The sequence below is a fragment of the Balaenoptera ricei genome, chromosome 8 (genome assembly GCF_028023285.1).
Source record: "Balaenoptera ricei isolate mBalRic1 chromosome 8, mBalRic1.hap2, whole genome shotgun sequence".
Lineage (NCBI taxonomy): Eukaryota > Metazoa > Chordata > Mammalia > Artiodactyla > Balaenopteridae > Balaenoptera > Balaenoptera ricei.
The window spans coordinates 99720064-99735091 of record NC_082646.1 but is presented as its reverse complement, the minus strand read 5'-3'; the positions used below and the strand labels follow the sequence as shown (position 1 = coordinate 99735091).

The 15028-nt window shown below is 40.5% G+C and overlaps 2 protein-coding genes across 8 annotated transcripts in view; both read left to right on the top strand.

Annotated features, from left to right (window-relative positions):
• The window catches only part of AMBRA1 (autophagy and beclin 1 regulator 1), a 181494-nt gene that overhangs the window by 42313 nt on the left and 124153 nt on the right, over positions 1 to 15028 (top strand). The window lies entirely within an intron of this gene.
• On the top strand, positions 4514 to 4964 carry LOC132370787 (large ribosomal subunit protein eL22-like 1). The gene is made up of 2 exons (XM_059931509.1): positions 4514 to 4630; positions 4698 to 4964. The coding sequence occupies exons 1-2, from the start codon at positions 4529 to 4531 to the stop codon at positions 4962 to 4964; spliced, it is 369 nt and encodes a 122-aa protein (XP_059787492.1). The 5' UTR covers positions 4514 to 4528.

Genomic DNA, 15028 nt, shown 5'->3' with positions numbered 1-15028 from the left:
CTTGATAAAGTTCAAATTAGATGTGAATAAGCCAAATTAGATGTGACGGTTCTATTTCCCATTGGTGGTTTATGTTTCTTTTAGTTTCTGTGGAAAGCTTTCACTGAACTTGCTTAGAAACGGGATGATTGGGGATTGAGGAAAATAGGTTCTCATCTTTTTTCATTTTGTGGGTCCGAGCATTATTAGAATGAATCTTTTTTTAAAAAATTAATTTATTTAATTTATTTTATTTTTGGCTGCGTTGGGTCTTTGTTGCTGCACGTGGGCTTTCTCTAGTTGCAGGGAGCGGGACTACTCTTCATTGCAGTGTGCTGGCTTCTCATTGCGGTGGCTTTTCTTGTTGCAGAGCACGGACTCTAGGCACGTGGACTTCAGTAGTTGTGGGCGTGGGCTCAGTAGTTGTGGCACGCGGGCTCTAGAGCACAGGCTTAGTAGTTGTGGCGCACGGGCTTAGTTGCTCCGCGGCATGTGGGATCTTCCCGGACCAGGGCTCGAACCCGTGTGCCCTGCATTGACAGGCAGATTCTTAACCACTGCGCCACCAGGGAAGCCCTAGAATGAATCTTTTTTAGATTTGAAATGATTTTAGTTTGTTCCCCCCACCCCAGGGGGCAGAATCCTTATATTAAGAACGAGTTTTGCTTTACCTCTATTTATGCCCCCACAAAATTGGTGGACTCGCTGTCTTTTGATATTCAAATTGAAATAAGCCCTTCCTAACTTTTGAGGTTTTACTTGGAGGTTTGGGATTTGACGACAAAGAATAGGGAGGAATCCTTAACCAAGGGAATTTAATATGTGGATGGGCAAATTATGACTTGTTCCTTCTGGGAAAAGAGAGAACCAGGTATTGAGAAATCAGAAAGGAGACAAAGCTGATGGCAGAATTAAGCAGCTTAGTTTTAAGAGTAAGGGAAGCCGGGGGAAGATAAACCCAGGCCTTAAAGGAGGAAGCTCCTATGAGGGAGCGTGGCTCTTGTTACAACCCTGGGAGTTGGGCTGGTGAAATAATTACTCTGGTTGATCGATTCATTCATTCATAAGGTTGACAAATATTTACTAAGAACCTACTGTGTACTATATACTACTTAAGTACCAGCAAGAAGTCTCTTATTCTAATGAGAGAAAGAAAATAAACACATAAATAAAATATCTGGTATGCCAGATGGTGTTAAATTCTATGGAGAAAAATATTTGAAAATGTAGGTGTTTCTGGGGTGGAAGTTTGCAGTGTTAAATAGGGTCATCAGAGGAAGTCTGGTAAGGTGACATTGGAGCAGACACCTCTTCCTTCCTTCAAGCAAGTAAGGGAGTAAACTCTGTATACATTGGGGGCAAGGGCATTCTAGGCAGAGAAGGGCAAATGCAAAATCCCTGAAACGCTTGGCTGGAGCACAGTGAAGGGTGGAGTGATAGACGAAGTTAGAGAGGTAATGGGGACCAGACTATGCAGCCCTTCTAAGATATTTAAAGGATTTTACATCTTACTCTGAGTGATTTGGGAAGCCTTGGGAAGTGGAGTAGCATGATCTTATATTTTAAAAGGATCATGTGGCTGCTGATTGACAATAGACTGAAGAGGCTCTGCTAAATAGGGTAAATTAAAGTTAGGCCAACATCACACACTTTTAGATTAATTTGTGTCTTGATTCTGTGGTGAAAACCAGAAGGCGGGAGTCAGTGATTGTGTCAGAATTAGAAGGGCCTTAAATGTTTGGATGAAGAGTTGCCAAACAAATAAAGAAATAAAGCCTCTTGGCAGGCATATTATCTGCAACAAAGCCACCCCCATCCCCCAACCATGACAGCATGTTATTAAAACTGTGAGGAAGGGAGAGCCTGAAAAATTTGTAGTCAGCAAGGTATCATAAATGGAATTTTGAGTTGCCTGTTTTGTCTGCTTACAAAACGAATACAAATTCATTTGTAAAAATTCAAACATAGAAATGTGTGATTTATCTATCTATAGTGAATGTCCTCTGCAGTGCTAACCACTGTTAGCAATTTGTGTGTTAACTTCAGAATTTTTTCTCTGCAAATGAAAGCACTTTTTTTTATTTATAAAAATGGGATCATACTAAATCTACTCTTCCACCATTTATATATTTCACTTAATATGTCATGGACATTTTTCCATGTTGATGTGTATAGATCTGCTACATTCTTTTTAACAATGGCATTGTATTCCAACAATTGTATGCACCATAATTAAACAAGTCCTCTGTTGATAGAATCTGTATTGTTTCTGGTTTTTGTGTGCACAAACAATGCTGTAGCATCTTCGTGTACTTGTGCAGGTGTCTCTAGAGGAGCATGAATTTTCAGAACTACAGTTGCTGGGGCTGAAGAGTATGAACATTGTTAATGGTGAAAACTAATTGTATTCGTTATTACTAATTTAAAATGTATAAAATGATATTTTCTATTTTAGTGAGCATAATTTCATAGATATTCATAATTTCATAGATTAGGACTCCTAATCCTGTGTTTTTTCCCCTCCCATAAGGTCTTACGTTTCTTAATTGTAAATCCTACCACCGGGTTTTTCAGGAATCTGATCCTCAAGGTTGAGAAGGACTTCTAACATATGCCACCTGGAGGTGTTCATGTACTTTTCTTCTCCAGTAGCCTTGTATGAGGGAGACTTCGTTCCGTCTTTGACATTCACTTACTTACTGGCTTTGGGCCACCTAGTCTTCCTGGCCTTGTTAAATGACTGAGAGAGTCCAGATATTTCTTGCCCCATCATAAGGCAGTAGCATTTAGATATTTAAGTTATTTGTTTTCGGGGATAGTTAGAAAACCCACTTCTCTCTTTGGCAATATGAGGGTGAGGGTAGAGTAGAAGAGAGGGTACCATTGCTATTAATCTTTTTCCCCCTTCTCTGCTCATCTGCCCAACTAAGTCACTCTGTATTTGAGCCTCTGAATTCTGAGTGTGATCCCTGGTTGTATCCTTTGTTTCAGTGACTAGGACTTTTTCTGTGAAGGGCAAGTTTGTAAATATTTTAGGCTTTGTGTAGGCCATATGGTCTCTGTTGCAAATACTGAACTTTGCCATTGTAGCACGAAAGTAGCCATAGACAATAGGTGAGTGAATAAGTATGGCTGTGTGCCAATAAACTTTACTTACGGACACAAATGTGATTTTTATATAATTTTCACGTGTCATGAAATATTGTTCTTTTGATGTTTTTCAGCTATTTAAAAATATAAAAACCATTCTTAGCACATGGGCTATACAAAAACAGGCAGTAGGCCAGATTTGGCCTACAGACCATGGTTTGCCAATCCCTGCTTTATGTGAATATGACTTGGAATGGAAGAGAGTTGGGTACTATAGTAATAAAAGGCATTATGATGAGGAGGGCCCTGGAAGACGTAGGGAGGGGACCCCTGCATTTGTTGTCTCTCTCTATACTTTGGACTAGATGTCCTGAGTATTGGCTCTTGTAAGATTCTTTGACAGTTAAGAGCAGGCTTAAGTGCATGAAGTTTCTCTGCTTTCTTCTGCTTTCTGCCCTGAAGCAAGGTTTTCTAACCTTTCTGTGTATCTGTCTTGGGAATTGTTTGCAAGTGAGGAGGCTTGCCCTGGTGGTAGGGAGGGTGTGAGCCTCCAGGTCCTCCAGGCAGTGTGCTTGACCGGCAGCCCTTCCCCCACTGCAGGTCAGATTAACACCTGTTGGGCTGATCTAAATTATCCCCCATCATCCCTCTGTCTGGGGCTGAATGGTGTAGAGCAGGCTGTGTGCTTTGTATTTCACTGAGAACTTGAAAATATGTAATCACTTCTGTCAGCTCAGAGTGTTGGAGTGCCACAGGGACTACAGTGGGATCTATGTGTTCTGCAAATATATTTGGAGCAATTTCCCATGTACTCATTTTCCCCCCTTCAGATCCCCTTCTCTACTGTTATCTGTTCAGAGTAGTGCTCTAAAGGATGCGTTGGAGGTTTTGCTAAGACAATAACACCAGGTGTATGGGGTTCTGTTTGCATAATATATTTTGCTTATTGTAATTGGTCCCAGCCTATTAGAGCTGTGCAGGTAGCTTCTCCTCCTCCTCTAGGATTTCTTATATATTTATGGGGAGGAGGAGGATCCAGTACATCATCTGCTCCTTCTTGGAAGCAGTCCTGACAATGTGTTCACATGAGCAAATTTGGCTTTAGCAGGTGGGCCTGTTACATTAGCCCAGGGATTGCAAAATAACCTTCAGGTACATTTGTTTGGCCCTCACAATGTCACTAAAAATTTCAGTTTTTTCTAGATAAATCCAGATTTCTGGATTCTCTTGAAAAAAAAAATTAGATCTGGCTTACATTCCCACGTAATAACAATCAGCAGGAGTTGAGTAGTTGTTGCCCCTTTAGTCAAGGCGTGGACTTTCTTTGTGCCTTAGTCTGCACTGGGCTGACTTCATCCATTTACGTTTCCTGCTTAATTCCAATTTTGTGTTGGTTACCACCGCATTCATTAGCTCAAGAAGGTCTTCTTCCTCTCGGATCGCGCGGCCGGCGTGCAAGATGGCGCTGAAGAAAGACAAGAAGCCTAAGAAGTCAACCTGGATGTTTAATTTGGACCTCACTCATCCAGTAGAAGATGGAAGTTTTGATTCTGGAAATTTTGGTACCTTCCCTAGTGAATATCTAGGGTTTTCTTCCCTAGTGTGGCATTTTTTCTGTTTTAAAATAGGAACAGTTTCTATGGGAGAGGGTTAAAGTGAATGGAAAAACTGGAAATCTTGGGAATGTCGTTCACATTGAACGCTTCAAGAATAAAATCACAGTTGTTTCTGAGAAACAGTTCTCTAAAAGGTATTTGAACTACCTTACCAAGAAATACCTTAAAAAGAACAATCTTCGTGATTGGCTTCGTGTGGTTGCATCTGACAAGGAGACTTACGAACTTCGTAACTTCCAGATTAGTCAAGATGAAGATGGATCCCAGTCTGAGGACTAGATGAAGTCACCACTTTCAGGGCTTTGCTTGCTAATTAAACAAATGAAGCATACAAGAGAAACATCTTGAAATGAACCTTTAGTTTATCAGTGAATAAAAAACATTACTCTGTATGTTAAGCATTCATCTCTTTGATTTAAGTGTATGCTGTTTATATGGTGCTGGCCTTCCTTTAATACTTTTTAAAAAAAATTTTTGTTGGGGTGTGGTTGATTTGCAATGTTGTGTTAGTTTCGGGTGTACAGCAAAGTGAATCAGTTACACACATGCACTCCTTTTTTTTTTTAAAATTCTTTTCCCATATAGGCCATTACAGAGTATTGAGTAGAGTTCCCTGTGCTATACAGCAGGTTCTTATTAGTTATCTGTTTTATGTATAGTAGTATGTACATGTCAGTCCCAGTCTCCCAATTTATCCCCCCCGCCCTTATCCCCTGGTAACCATAAGTTTGTTTTCTACATCTGTTACTCTACTTCCGTTTTGTAAATAAGTTCATTTGTACTCCCCTGTTTTGTTTTTTTTTTTAATACTTTCTGTAAGCAGTATTTAAATAGCCTATAGCTAGTGGAATTTCTTCCAGGATTTCTGAAGTGTACTGCTATTACAAATGTCCTCGAGTTAAAGTATATAGTGAAAAAATGAAGCACAATTTTGGGTGTAACTTTATATAATAAAATATTTAAATTCTAAAAAAAAAAAAAAAGTCTTCTTAAGTTCACTACCCCTTGTCTCCACCAGGGGGAGGCACTGGACATGGCAGTACTCTCTCCTCTACCCCACCCATCCTGCCTAATTCACGCATAAAGGGCTCCCCTGCTGGCAGTAGGCTGACATGCTGACAGCCCCCTCACCTGAAAAGCTGCCTGAATTTTTAATAGCAACAATTAATAAACTCCTCCTTTGTTTCCAAAGAGAGAAGGTGGGGGTGCCAAGCTTATTTGCTGGCTGGGACACCGTTTAGTGAGCAGACCTCTGTCATGTCAGGTTATGCAGTATGAAAGTAACCTTCCTTTCATGATGAACTATGTGAAATCTTGGACAAGAATGTCTGCACCTCTCCCTGTGAGCAGAGTGCCTTGGACAGAGGGGTGGGTTTCAGTGAAAAGGCCGATTGATTAGGATGTCACCCGCCAGAAAATTAAAATCCAGTTAGAGCAAGAGTAGAAACTTGTAATAATAAAGGAATCAAAGGCTGAAAGTATGACCTTGTCATAGAAGGAGAATTGCAGCTTGTTAACATTGTGCTCTTTTCCTTTGCTGCATCAGAGAGTATGAGTTTGAATCTTTTTGCCTCTTTTCCTTTTTTCCTCCCCTACACATGTTCATATACGTTTCTCAATTTTCCTCTATCTCCCTGCTGTCTCCTTGGATCACTTCACCTCAGCAAGGTGGCTTTTATCCTTTCCTTTCTTTGTTCTGGTGGCAAATGTAACCTATTTTTGGGGTCTTTTTTCTTACTGTGATAAAAAAACATAAATTTACCCTCTTAAATTTTAAATGTACAGTGTTGTTAAGTCTATGCACATAGTTGTACAGCACATCTCTAGAATTTTTTCTCCCTGCCAGAGTGAAATGCTCATTGAACAATTCTCATTTCCCCCTCCCGCCATCCCCTGGCAACCATGTTTCAGTTTTCTTTTTCTGTGAGTTTGATTGCTTTAGATCCTCACATAAGTGGAATCATGCAGTATTTGTCTTTTGGTGATTGGCTTATTTCACTTAGCGTAATGTCCTCAAGGTTCATCCATGTTGTAGCATATGACAGGATTTTCTCCTTTTTAAATGCTGAATAATATTCAGTTGTGTATATATACCGCATTTTCTTTATCCATTCATCTGTGGATGGACCTTTAGGTTGCTTCCATATCCTGGCTACGTGAATAATTCTGTAATGAACATGGGTGTTCAAATATCTCTTTAAGATTCTGTTTTCAATTCCCTTGGATATATACTAAGAAGTAGTATTGCTGGGTCATACATTTTTAATTTTTTGAGGAACTTTTATGCTGCTTGTCATAGCAGCTGCACCATTTTACAGTTCTACCAACAGTGCGCAAGGGTTCCAATTTCTCCACATCCTTGCCAACATTGTTATTTTCTGTTTGGGTTTTTTTTGTTTTTTGTTTTTGGAGATTGGCATCTTAGCATGCATGAGATGATATGTCATTGTGGTTTATTTGCATTTCCCTGATGATAAGTGATGTTGAGCATCTTTTCATATGTTTGTTGGACATTTGTATATATTCTTTGGATAACTGTCTATTCAAGTCCTTTGCCCATGTTTTAATTGGGTTTTTGGTTGTTGTTATTATTAAATTGTAGGAGTTCTTTATATATTCTGGATATTAACCCCTTATCTGATCAATAGCTTACAGACATTTTGTCCTATTCTGTAGATTGCCTTTTTATTCTGTTGTTACCTTTGCTTAAGTTTTAAAAGTTTGATGCAGTCCCAGTTGTCTGTTTTTGTTTTTGTTACCCGTGGGTTTTTTTGTGTAGTATCTAAGAAATCATTGCCTATTCCAATGTTATAAAACTTTTCCCCTATATTTTCTTCTGTGAGTTTTACAGTTTCAGGTCATATGTTTAGGTTTTTAATCCATTTTGAGTTAATTTTTATCTGTGGCATAAGATAATGGACAATCTTCAGTCTTTTGCATGTGGATAGCCAGTTTTCCCAGTACCATTTGTTGGAAAGACTGTCCTGCCCTCATTGTGTAGTCTTGGCACCCTTGTTAAAGGTGCCCATACACACAAGGGTTTATATCTGGGCTCTCTATTCTGTTCCATTGGTCTATATGTTTGTCTTTATGCCAGTACCATACTGTTTTAATTGCTATATCTTTGTAATATGTTTTGAAACCAGGACAAGTTAGGCTTCCAGCTTGGTTCCTCTTTCACAAGATTGTTTGGCTATTCAGAGCTCTTTTTGAGATTCCATATGAATTTTGGGATTTTTTTTTTCTCTCTTTCTGCAAAAAAAAAAAAGAAAAAAATGCCATTGGGATTTTGATGGGGATTGCTTTGAATCTGTAGATTGCTTTGGGTATTATGGACATTTTAACAATGTTAAGTCTTCCAATCCATGAACATGGGATGTTTTTCTTTTTATTTGTGTTGTTAATTTTTTTCAGCAGTATTTTATAGTTTTCAGTGTACAAACCTTCCACCTCTTTGGTTAAATTTATTCCTAAGTATTTTATTCTTTTCAACACTGTTGTAAGTAGGATTGTTTTCTTAATTTTCTTTTTAGCAGATGTAACCCTTTTAAAACTAAGGCAAGAAGGAATTTTTTTTTTTTTTTTAACTTTAGTCTAGTGTTTTCCCAGAAGTCTAGCACTCTTTCTTTTCTGCATGCTTTTCTGATTCCTTTTTATGCTTGTCTCTTTTGAGTTCTCAAAATTGAGGCAGAAGCTGGGCTGGTCATTTTCTGTTAGCTCCTTGAAGGCAAAGGACCATTGCTGTAATGGTCATCCTAACAGAGTTACTGAATTTAAAAAAAATTTTTTTTAATTTAATTTTAAAAATTTATTTATTTTATTTATTTTTGGCTGTGTTGGGTCTTCGTTGCTGCGCGCGGGCTTTCTGTAGTTGCAGCGAGCGGGGGCTACTCTTTGTTGCGGTGCATGGGCTTCTCATTGCGGTGGCTTCTCTTGTTGCCGAGCATGGGCTCTAGGCACGTGGGCTTCAGTAGTTGTGGCACGTGGGCTCAGTAGTTGTGGCTTGCAGGCTCTAGAGCTCAGGCTCAGTAGTTTTGGCACACGGGCTTACTTGCTCCGCGGCCTGTGGGATCTTCCCAGACCAGGGCTCGAACCCGTGTCCCCTGCATTGGCAGGCGGATTCTTAACCACTGCGCCACCAGGGAAGCCCCCAATTTTTTTTTTAAATTGAAGTATAATTCATTTACAAAGAGTTGCTGAATTTATAGTCCCCCCTAGAGCAACTAAATTTGGCAGCTGTGCTAGATGGTACTATTTTGGACGGGGTAAGGTATATGTGAGAGAGAGAGAGAGACAGAGGGAGAGAGAGAGGTGTAGATATATCAGAATGTGTTTGTCGTGCGATCTTTGGCCAGTGGTTCTCAAAGTGTGGTTTTCAGACCAGGAACATCAGCATCTCCTGCTGATGTTAGAAATGCAAGTTTCTGGGCTCATTCCAGACCTATTGAATCAGAAACTTGGGGTGGGAGGTGTGCAGTCTGCGTTTTTAACAAGCTCTCCAGATGATTTTGATATGCACTAAGTTAGAGAATACTGTTTTAGACCACCCAGGGACTCTTAACATCGCAACCACCACCTCCTCCCTAAATCTCTGTAGTGTACTTAAATTCCTTTGCATTATCCATCACCTTTATTCTTCCTTTTGCTCCTGTCCCGTGTGTGATGCAGTGTTACTTTAACTCTCATAGTCTCCTTAGGTTCCCCCTCTTTTCTTGTAATGTATTCTAATAGAAGGATTTGGATTTGAGCAACTTTGGATTCAAATTCTGGCCCTATTGTGTGACCCTGGGCAGATTAAATATCCTCTCTGAACCTCAGTTATAAAATCGTTGTTATGCAGGTTAAATGAGTTAAGCATCAGTTGCTTTTACATGTTTAGATGCTCAAGAAATGCCAGCTCTTTTCTCTCTTTCTCCGTTATTACTCTGCTCAAAAAACAAACAAACAGAAAAAACCCAAAAAGCAAACAAAAACTCCTTTTGCCATGACACATTCCCTACAGGTCATTTTCTTTTGTATCTGTTAGTATCGTGTTTTTTGTTTTTTTGTTTTTGGACTTCAGTCTTCATGGTCTATCTATGAAATCTCACCATGTGAAATTGGAGTAAACCAAGTACATAAAAATGTGAGGTGCTGTATAAAGAAAGGGTAAGGAATGGCTATTGTGATAGGGCTAGTGCCAGTTACTCCCATTAGTCACTTGCAGCAGATGGAATGAGATTCTATTTTAGAAAGTGCAATAATACAGAAAGTAGTTTGGCCCATAGCAAGGGAATGGGATATTATCTTCATTTTTCCTGCATTCTATTATAATGATCTGTGCAAAAGAAACTGTTTGCCTCTTGATAAGAGAGGGAGTACAAATAGCCTTAGTTTCCCCAATTCTAGGGTCACCTTCTGTATTGAGAGGGAGCCATCCAGGGCAGAAGTGTGTTTCAAAAAGAAGGAGAGCCTGATTGAGACAGGTAGAAAAGAGTAGAAAGTCTTTCTAAATTGACATTCACCCTTTTGACCAGTACCAAGACCTCATGCTTTGGACAGTGAGCAAGTTTGCACTGAGTTTTATTGTTTAAGGTCCCTTTCCAAATGTCTTGTTTGGTGTTTTGTTTTGGTAGCCGAGTTTCCCTTGTAAACTAACTTTTAATGCTGCTGTTGTAACTAGCTTGAAAGTTCTAGAAGATCAGGAACTATTTCATTCATCTACTGATGCATAACCAACCAAAAAACAAAACTAGTGACTTAAAGTAACAATTTTATTATCTGTCATTGTTCTTTGGGTAGACTGGGCTCAGCTGGGAAGTTCTGCTGGTCTTGCTTGGGGTCTCTCTGGAGTCATCTGGAGGCTCATTTGGAGCAGCTAGGCCTATTAAGGGCTCCTCTCTCCATATGGCCTCTCCAGTAGAGTAACCAGACTTTTTATGTGGTGGCTTACTTAGTGCTTCCAAAAGTGACAGTTCCAAGAGGGAGGAACTGGAAGCTGTCAGTTCTCAAAAAGGCTTAGTCCCAGAACTCACGTTTTTTTTTTTTTTTTTTTTAATGTTTCACCACGTTTTCTTGATTAAAGCAATTAACAGGCTGGTCCAGATTCAGTGTGGGAGGAGACCACACAAGGGCAAGAATAGCAAGAAGTATGATTCTTCGGAGTCCATCTTCAGATACTAGCTACTCCAGGGACCATATCTATTTTATGTACTAATATATACCCAATAATAGACACTCAATAATTATTTGTGGTTTGAATCAGTGGTTGGATGGGCCAATAGCCAGATTGGTGGATGGTTGACTAACTGCTCTTGTTGGTTTATTTGGGTGAGGCTTATGTGATTCTTAGGGCTGAGATACCCATGTTTCTGCCTTTATAGTACCGGTCCTTCTTCAACGCATGTCTTTCTAGGAAACCACCTTTGTAGGCACAGTGACTTGGGTGGCTAGGTGTTCCCTGCAGGTACTTTGGGAATTGTAATCGAGGGAAGAAAAAAATAATCATTATTTATTAGACTGTGTACTGGCTACTATACTTATGTTCTTACTTAATCGTAACAACCTTGTGAAATAGGCATTTCCCATTAAATTTGGACGCTGAGGTTAATGAACTTGCCCAAGGTCACACAGCTAATAAGTGACACAAGTTGATGAGTTAAACTGCAATTTGTTTCTAAAGCTAAAGCATGGATTTGCCTCATATATTAGTTATTCAGTTTCCCTTCGTTAATCTCAGACTGTTAGGATGTGTCAGAGGGTTTCTCAAAAGCAGCACTATTAACGTTTCAGGCTGGACAATTCTTTATTGTGGTGGAGGAGGGGGGAGCTGTCCTATGCATCATAGGACGTTTAGCAGCATCCCTGGCCTTTACCCACTAGATGCCAGTGTACTCCCCCCACCCAGCTGCAACTACCAAAATGTATCCAGACATAGGTTTCCTGGGGGGAACCCCCTCCCACTGAAAACCATTGATAAGTTATTTCATGATTTTCTGTCCCCTGACCTTGCTGTTTTTTGATATTACATTTCACAAGGAACTGGCAGTGGCTTCAAACTATCTTATTTTTATAATAGTTATAATCGTACTGCCTGGTTCTGATGCTCTTGAGTCATGCCTTTCTCTCATTGCCTCTCTTCTCTTTTGCCTTGTCTTTTTGCTTTTGTCTGATTCCGCTAAATAAAATGCAGCTGCGTAAAGTGTAAGGACTTTCTACCCAGGTATCGATTCAGCAGGCATTCAGATCTCTGAGATTATAACCATTAGTGCTAGAGAAAAGAAGGCAATTTAGATCTTCTAATTATAGTGGAGTGGGGGGGAATGCATAATATTTAGCAAGCTGGAAATTAAATGGCTTCCAGGCTCCACAGAGTTAATCTTCATGGTACTACTGATTGACATGCATGTGCAATTCTTTTGGGAAACGGGGGAGGAGAGTGGAAATTGCAGGTTTTCTCCTAATTGTACTTTAGGTGTCATTTATGACAATTTCGTGTTGTCTAGACAGAGGGAAATGGTAGAGAAATTATTCCAGTGGAGTCAAATGCTGAGTCCAAAGGGAATCAAGAAGGTTCCTGAGGTCGGGATCAGGGTGGAAGGGCAAGTAGTATACCCCCAGAGGTGAATCAGTGAAAATCAAATGTCACTAAGAGAAGCAGTTCAAAGTGAGCCCAGGATATAAGAAAAGTGATTGTACTCTGAGCTTTGGGTTAGCTCAAGGGCTGACAGTGGATTGTTTGGGGACCCAGCTGGAGTCTCTGCCCTCTTTTCTATTTCTATAGACTCCAGAAACCTAATTGCTTGAACAGACAGCCAGGAAGGCTGCCTCTTTGCCTCTGGTTAATAAATGCCCCAGAGGGCTTCCCTGGTGGCGCCGTGGTTGAGAATCTGCCTGCTAATGCAGGGGACACGGGTTCACGCCCTGGTCTGGGAAGATCCCACATGCCGCGGAGCAACTGGGCCCGTGAGCCACAACTACTGAGCCTGCGCGTCTGGAGCCTGTGCTCCGCAACAAGAGAGGCCGCGATAGAGGCCCGCTTGCCACAGCTAGAGAAAGCCCTCGCACAGAAACGAAGACACAACACAGCCAAAAATAAATATAAAAAAAATAAGAATAAAAATAAATGCCCCAGCCCACTGTGCATTCCTTTTTCCTCATTCTCTTGTTAGGCTTCATTTACTAACTTCTCTTTGCCTTCCTGATGTTGGCCCTAAGGTTTTACTTCATATCATAGAGTATGTTATTTGCAGTATACCAGGGTTGGTAGAACGAATGGCCCTTGTTGAGGGTTTTTAAAATTTCAGGTCAGGAATATGAATGTGAAAAATCATCTGGGAAGAAATGTGCAAGGTGTGCTGTTATTGAAACAGTAAATGATTATATCATATATCCTTTCTAGTATTAGTAGGTCTAGAGATAGACTTTTTTGGAATTGTCTATTATTCTGAATAAAACTAGCTGAGGGGGACTTCCCTGGTGGTCCAGTGGTAAAGAATCCGCCTTACAATGCAGGGGACGCGGGTTTGATCCCTGGTCAGGGAGCTAAGATCCCACAAGCCACGGGGCAACTAAGTCTGGGCGCTGCAACTACTGGGCTCGCGCACCTCAACTAGAGAACCTGCGTGCCGCAAACTACCGAGCCCATGTACTCTGGAACCCATGCACCACAACTACAGAGCCCATGAGCCCATGAGCCCTGGAGCCTGCACACCGCAACTAGAGAAGAGAAAGCCCACACAGCACTAGAGAGAAGCCGCGTGCCGCAAGAAGAGCCCGTGCGTCGCAACGAAAGATCCTTGCACGCCTCAATGAAGATCCTGCATGCCACAGCTAAGAGCCAATGCAGCCAAAAATAAATAAAATAAATTTTTAAAAAATTAGCTGAGAATTCAGGATTGTTGAATTCTGTAAATCTCTTCTTGATTTGGGGAGAAACCAGTCAATTAGGATTCACTGCCTCTTTTAAAAATTTTTGTTTTATTTTTAACATCTTTATTGGAGTATAATTGCTTTACATTGTTGTGTTAGTTGCTGCTGTATAACAAAGTGAATCAGCTATACGTATACATATATCCCCATATCCCCTCCCTAGTGCGTCTCCCTCCCACCCTCCCTATCCCACCCCTCTAGGTGGTCACAAAGCACCGAGCTGATCTCCCTGTGCTGTGCGGCTGCTTCCCACTAGCTATCTATTTTACATTTGGTAGTGTATATATGTCCATGCCACTCTCTCACTTTGTCCCAGTTAACCCTTCCCCCTCCCCATGTCCTCAAGTCCATTCTCTACCTCTGTGTCTTTATTCTTGTTCTGCCCCTAGGTTCTTCAAAACCATTTTTTTTTTAGATTCCATATATATGTGTTAGCATATGGTATTTGTTTTTCTCTTTCTGACTTAACTTCACTCTGTATGACAGACTCTAGTAACTGCCTCTTGATTAAAGTCCAAACTTGCATGTCATGGCTGCTGCTTGTTGGTATGTGTGCATGTGAATATCAGAACTAGCTCCGGAACTTGTTATTGATATGATCCTACTCATCCTTTGGTGAAAAGCCTCTGATCTAAATTCCTAGTTTAAAAATGTCCGTGGTCTGTGGGCAGACCTCCCAAGTCTCCCAGAGAGAAAGAATTGGAGACAGAGTAAACATGTCCATGTAGATCACCTTGGACCTTTGAGTTCAGATGCTGACAAAAGTGCGTTTTTATTATTAATGGAAGTTTCATAACTATAGTGTGATATGTTGAGGATATACAGGAGCTAAGCATAGCGCCAACCAATCATTTTACAATTGTATTAAAAATAACCTATCAACTATGCTCCAACATAAAATAAAAATTAAAAAATAAATAAATAAATCAAAATAACCAAGTACCTAACGGTCAGCAGAGGGTCAGATGTTCTAAGAGGGATCTGGCTGACTTTTCAGGCAAGACTTTCGTATAGCTAGATACACAATTGCACACCCCGTATGAATTGTTTCCACCTTCTTCCTTCTTGGTGTCTGTCATTATGTTGTGCTCTTATATTTTGCCATCAATTGCTCGCTGCACAGAGACATTGAGGGATATGTTAATGTTTTGTAAAGATGTTTTTCTGGTAAAAGGCTTTACTTTGAGCCCTGTGAATTGTTTATCCTGGATGATGGTAAAATAAGGCTGATCCACACAACGCACTGTGAGCTCTTTCTGTAGCATGTCTGTTTTTTTCCTGAGGTTAGCCTTTTAGCAGTGCCACCTTGCCTTGGTCTACCCCACAGCAGGGGCAGGAATTGCCTGCCAGTCTCTGCTGGCAACTGCATCATGTGCTGTAAGTGCACCCCTAGAACTAGGGGGCCCTACAGGGATCAGAGGAGTGCCTATCAT

Bases quoted from the DNA above. Each gene is read 5' to 3' on its own strand.
- LOC132370787 (XM_059931509.1), top strand. From the start codon at position 4,529: ATGGCGCTGAAGAAAGACAAGAAGCCTAAGAAGTCAACCTGGATGTTT. The intron at 4,631-4,697 runs GGTACCTTCCCT...GTTTTAAAATAG, and splicing joins GTTTTGATTCTGGAAATTTT to GAACAGTTTCTATGGGAGAG.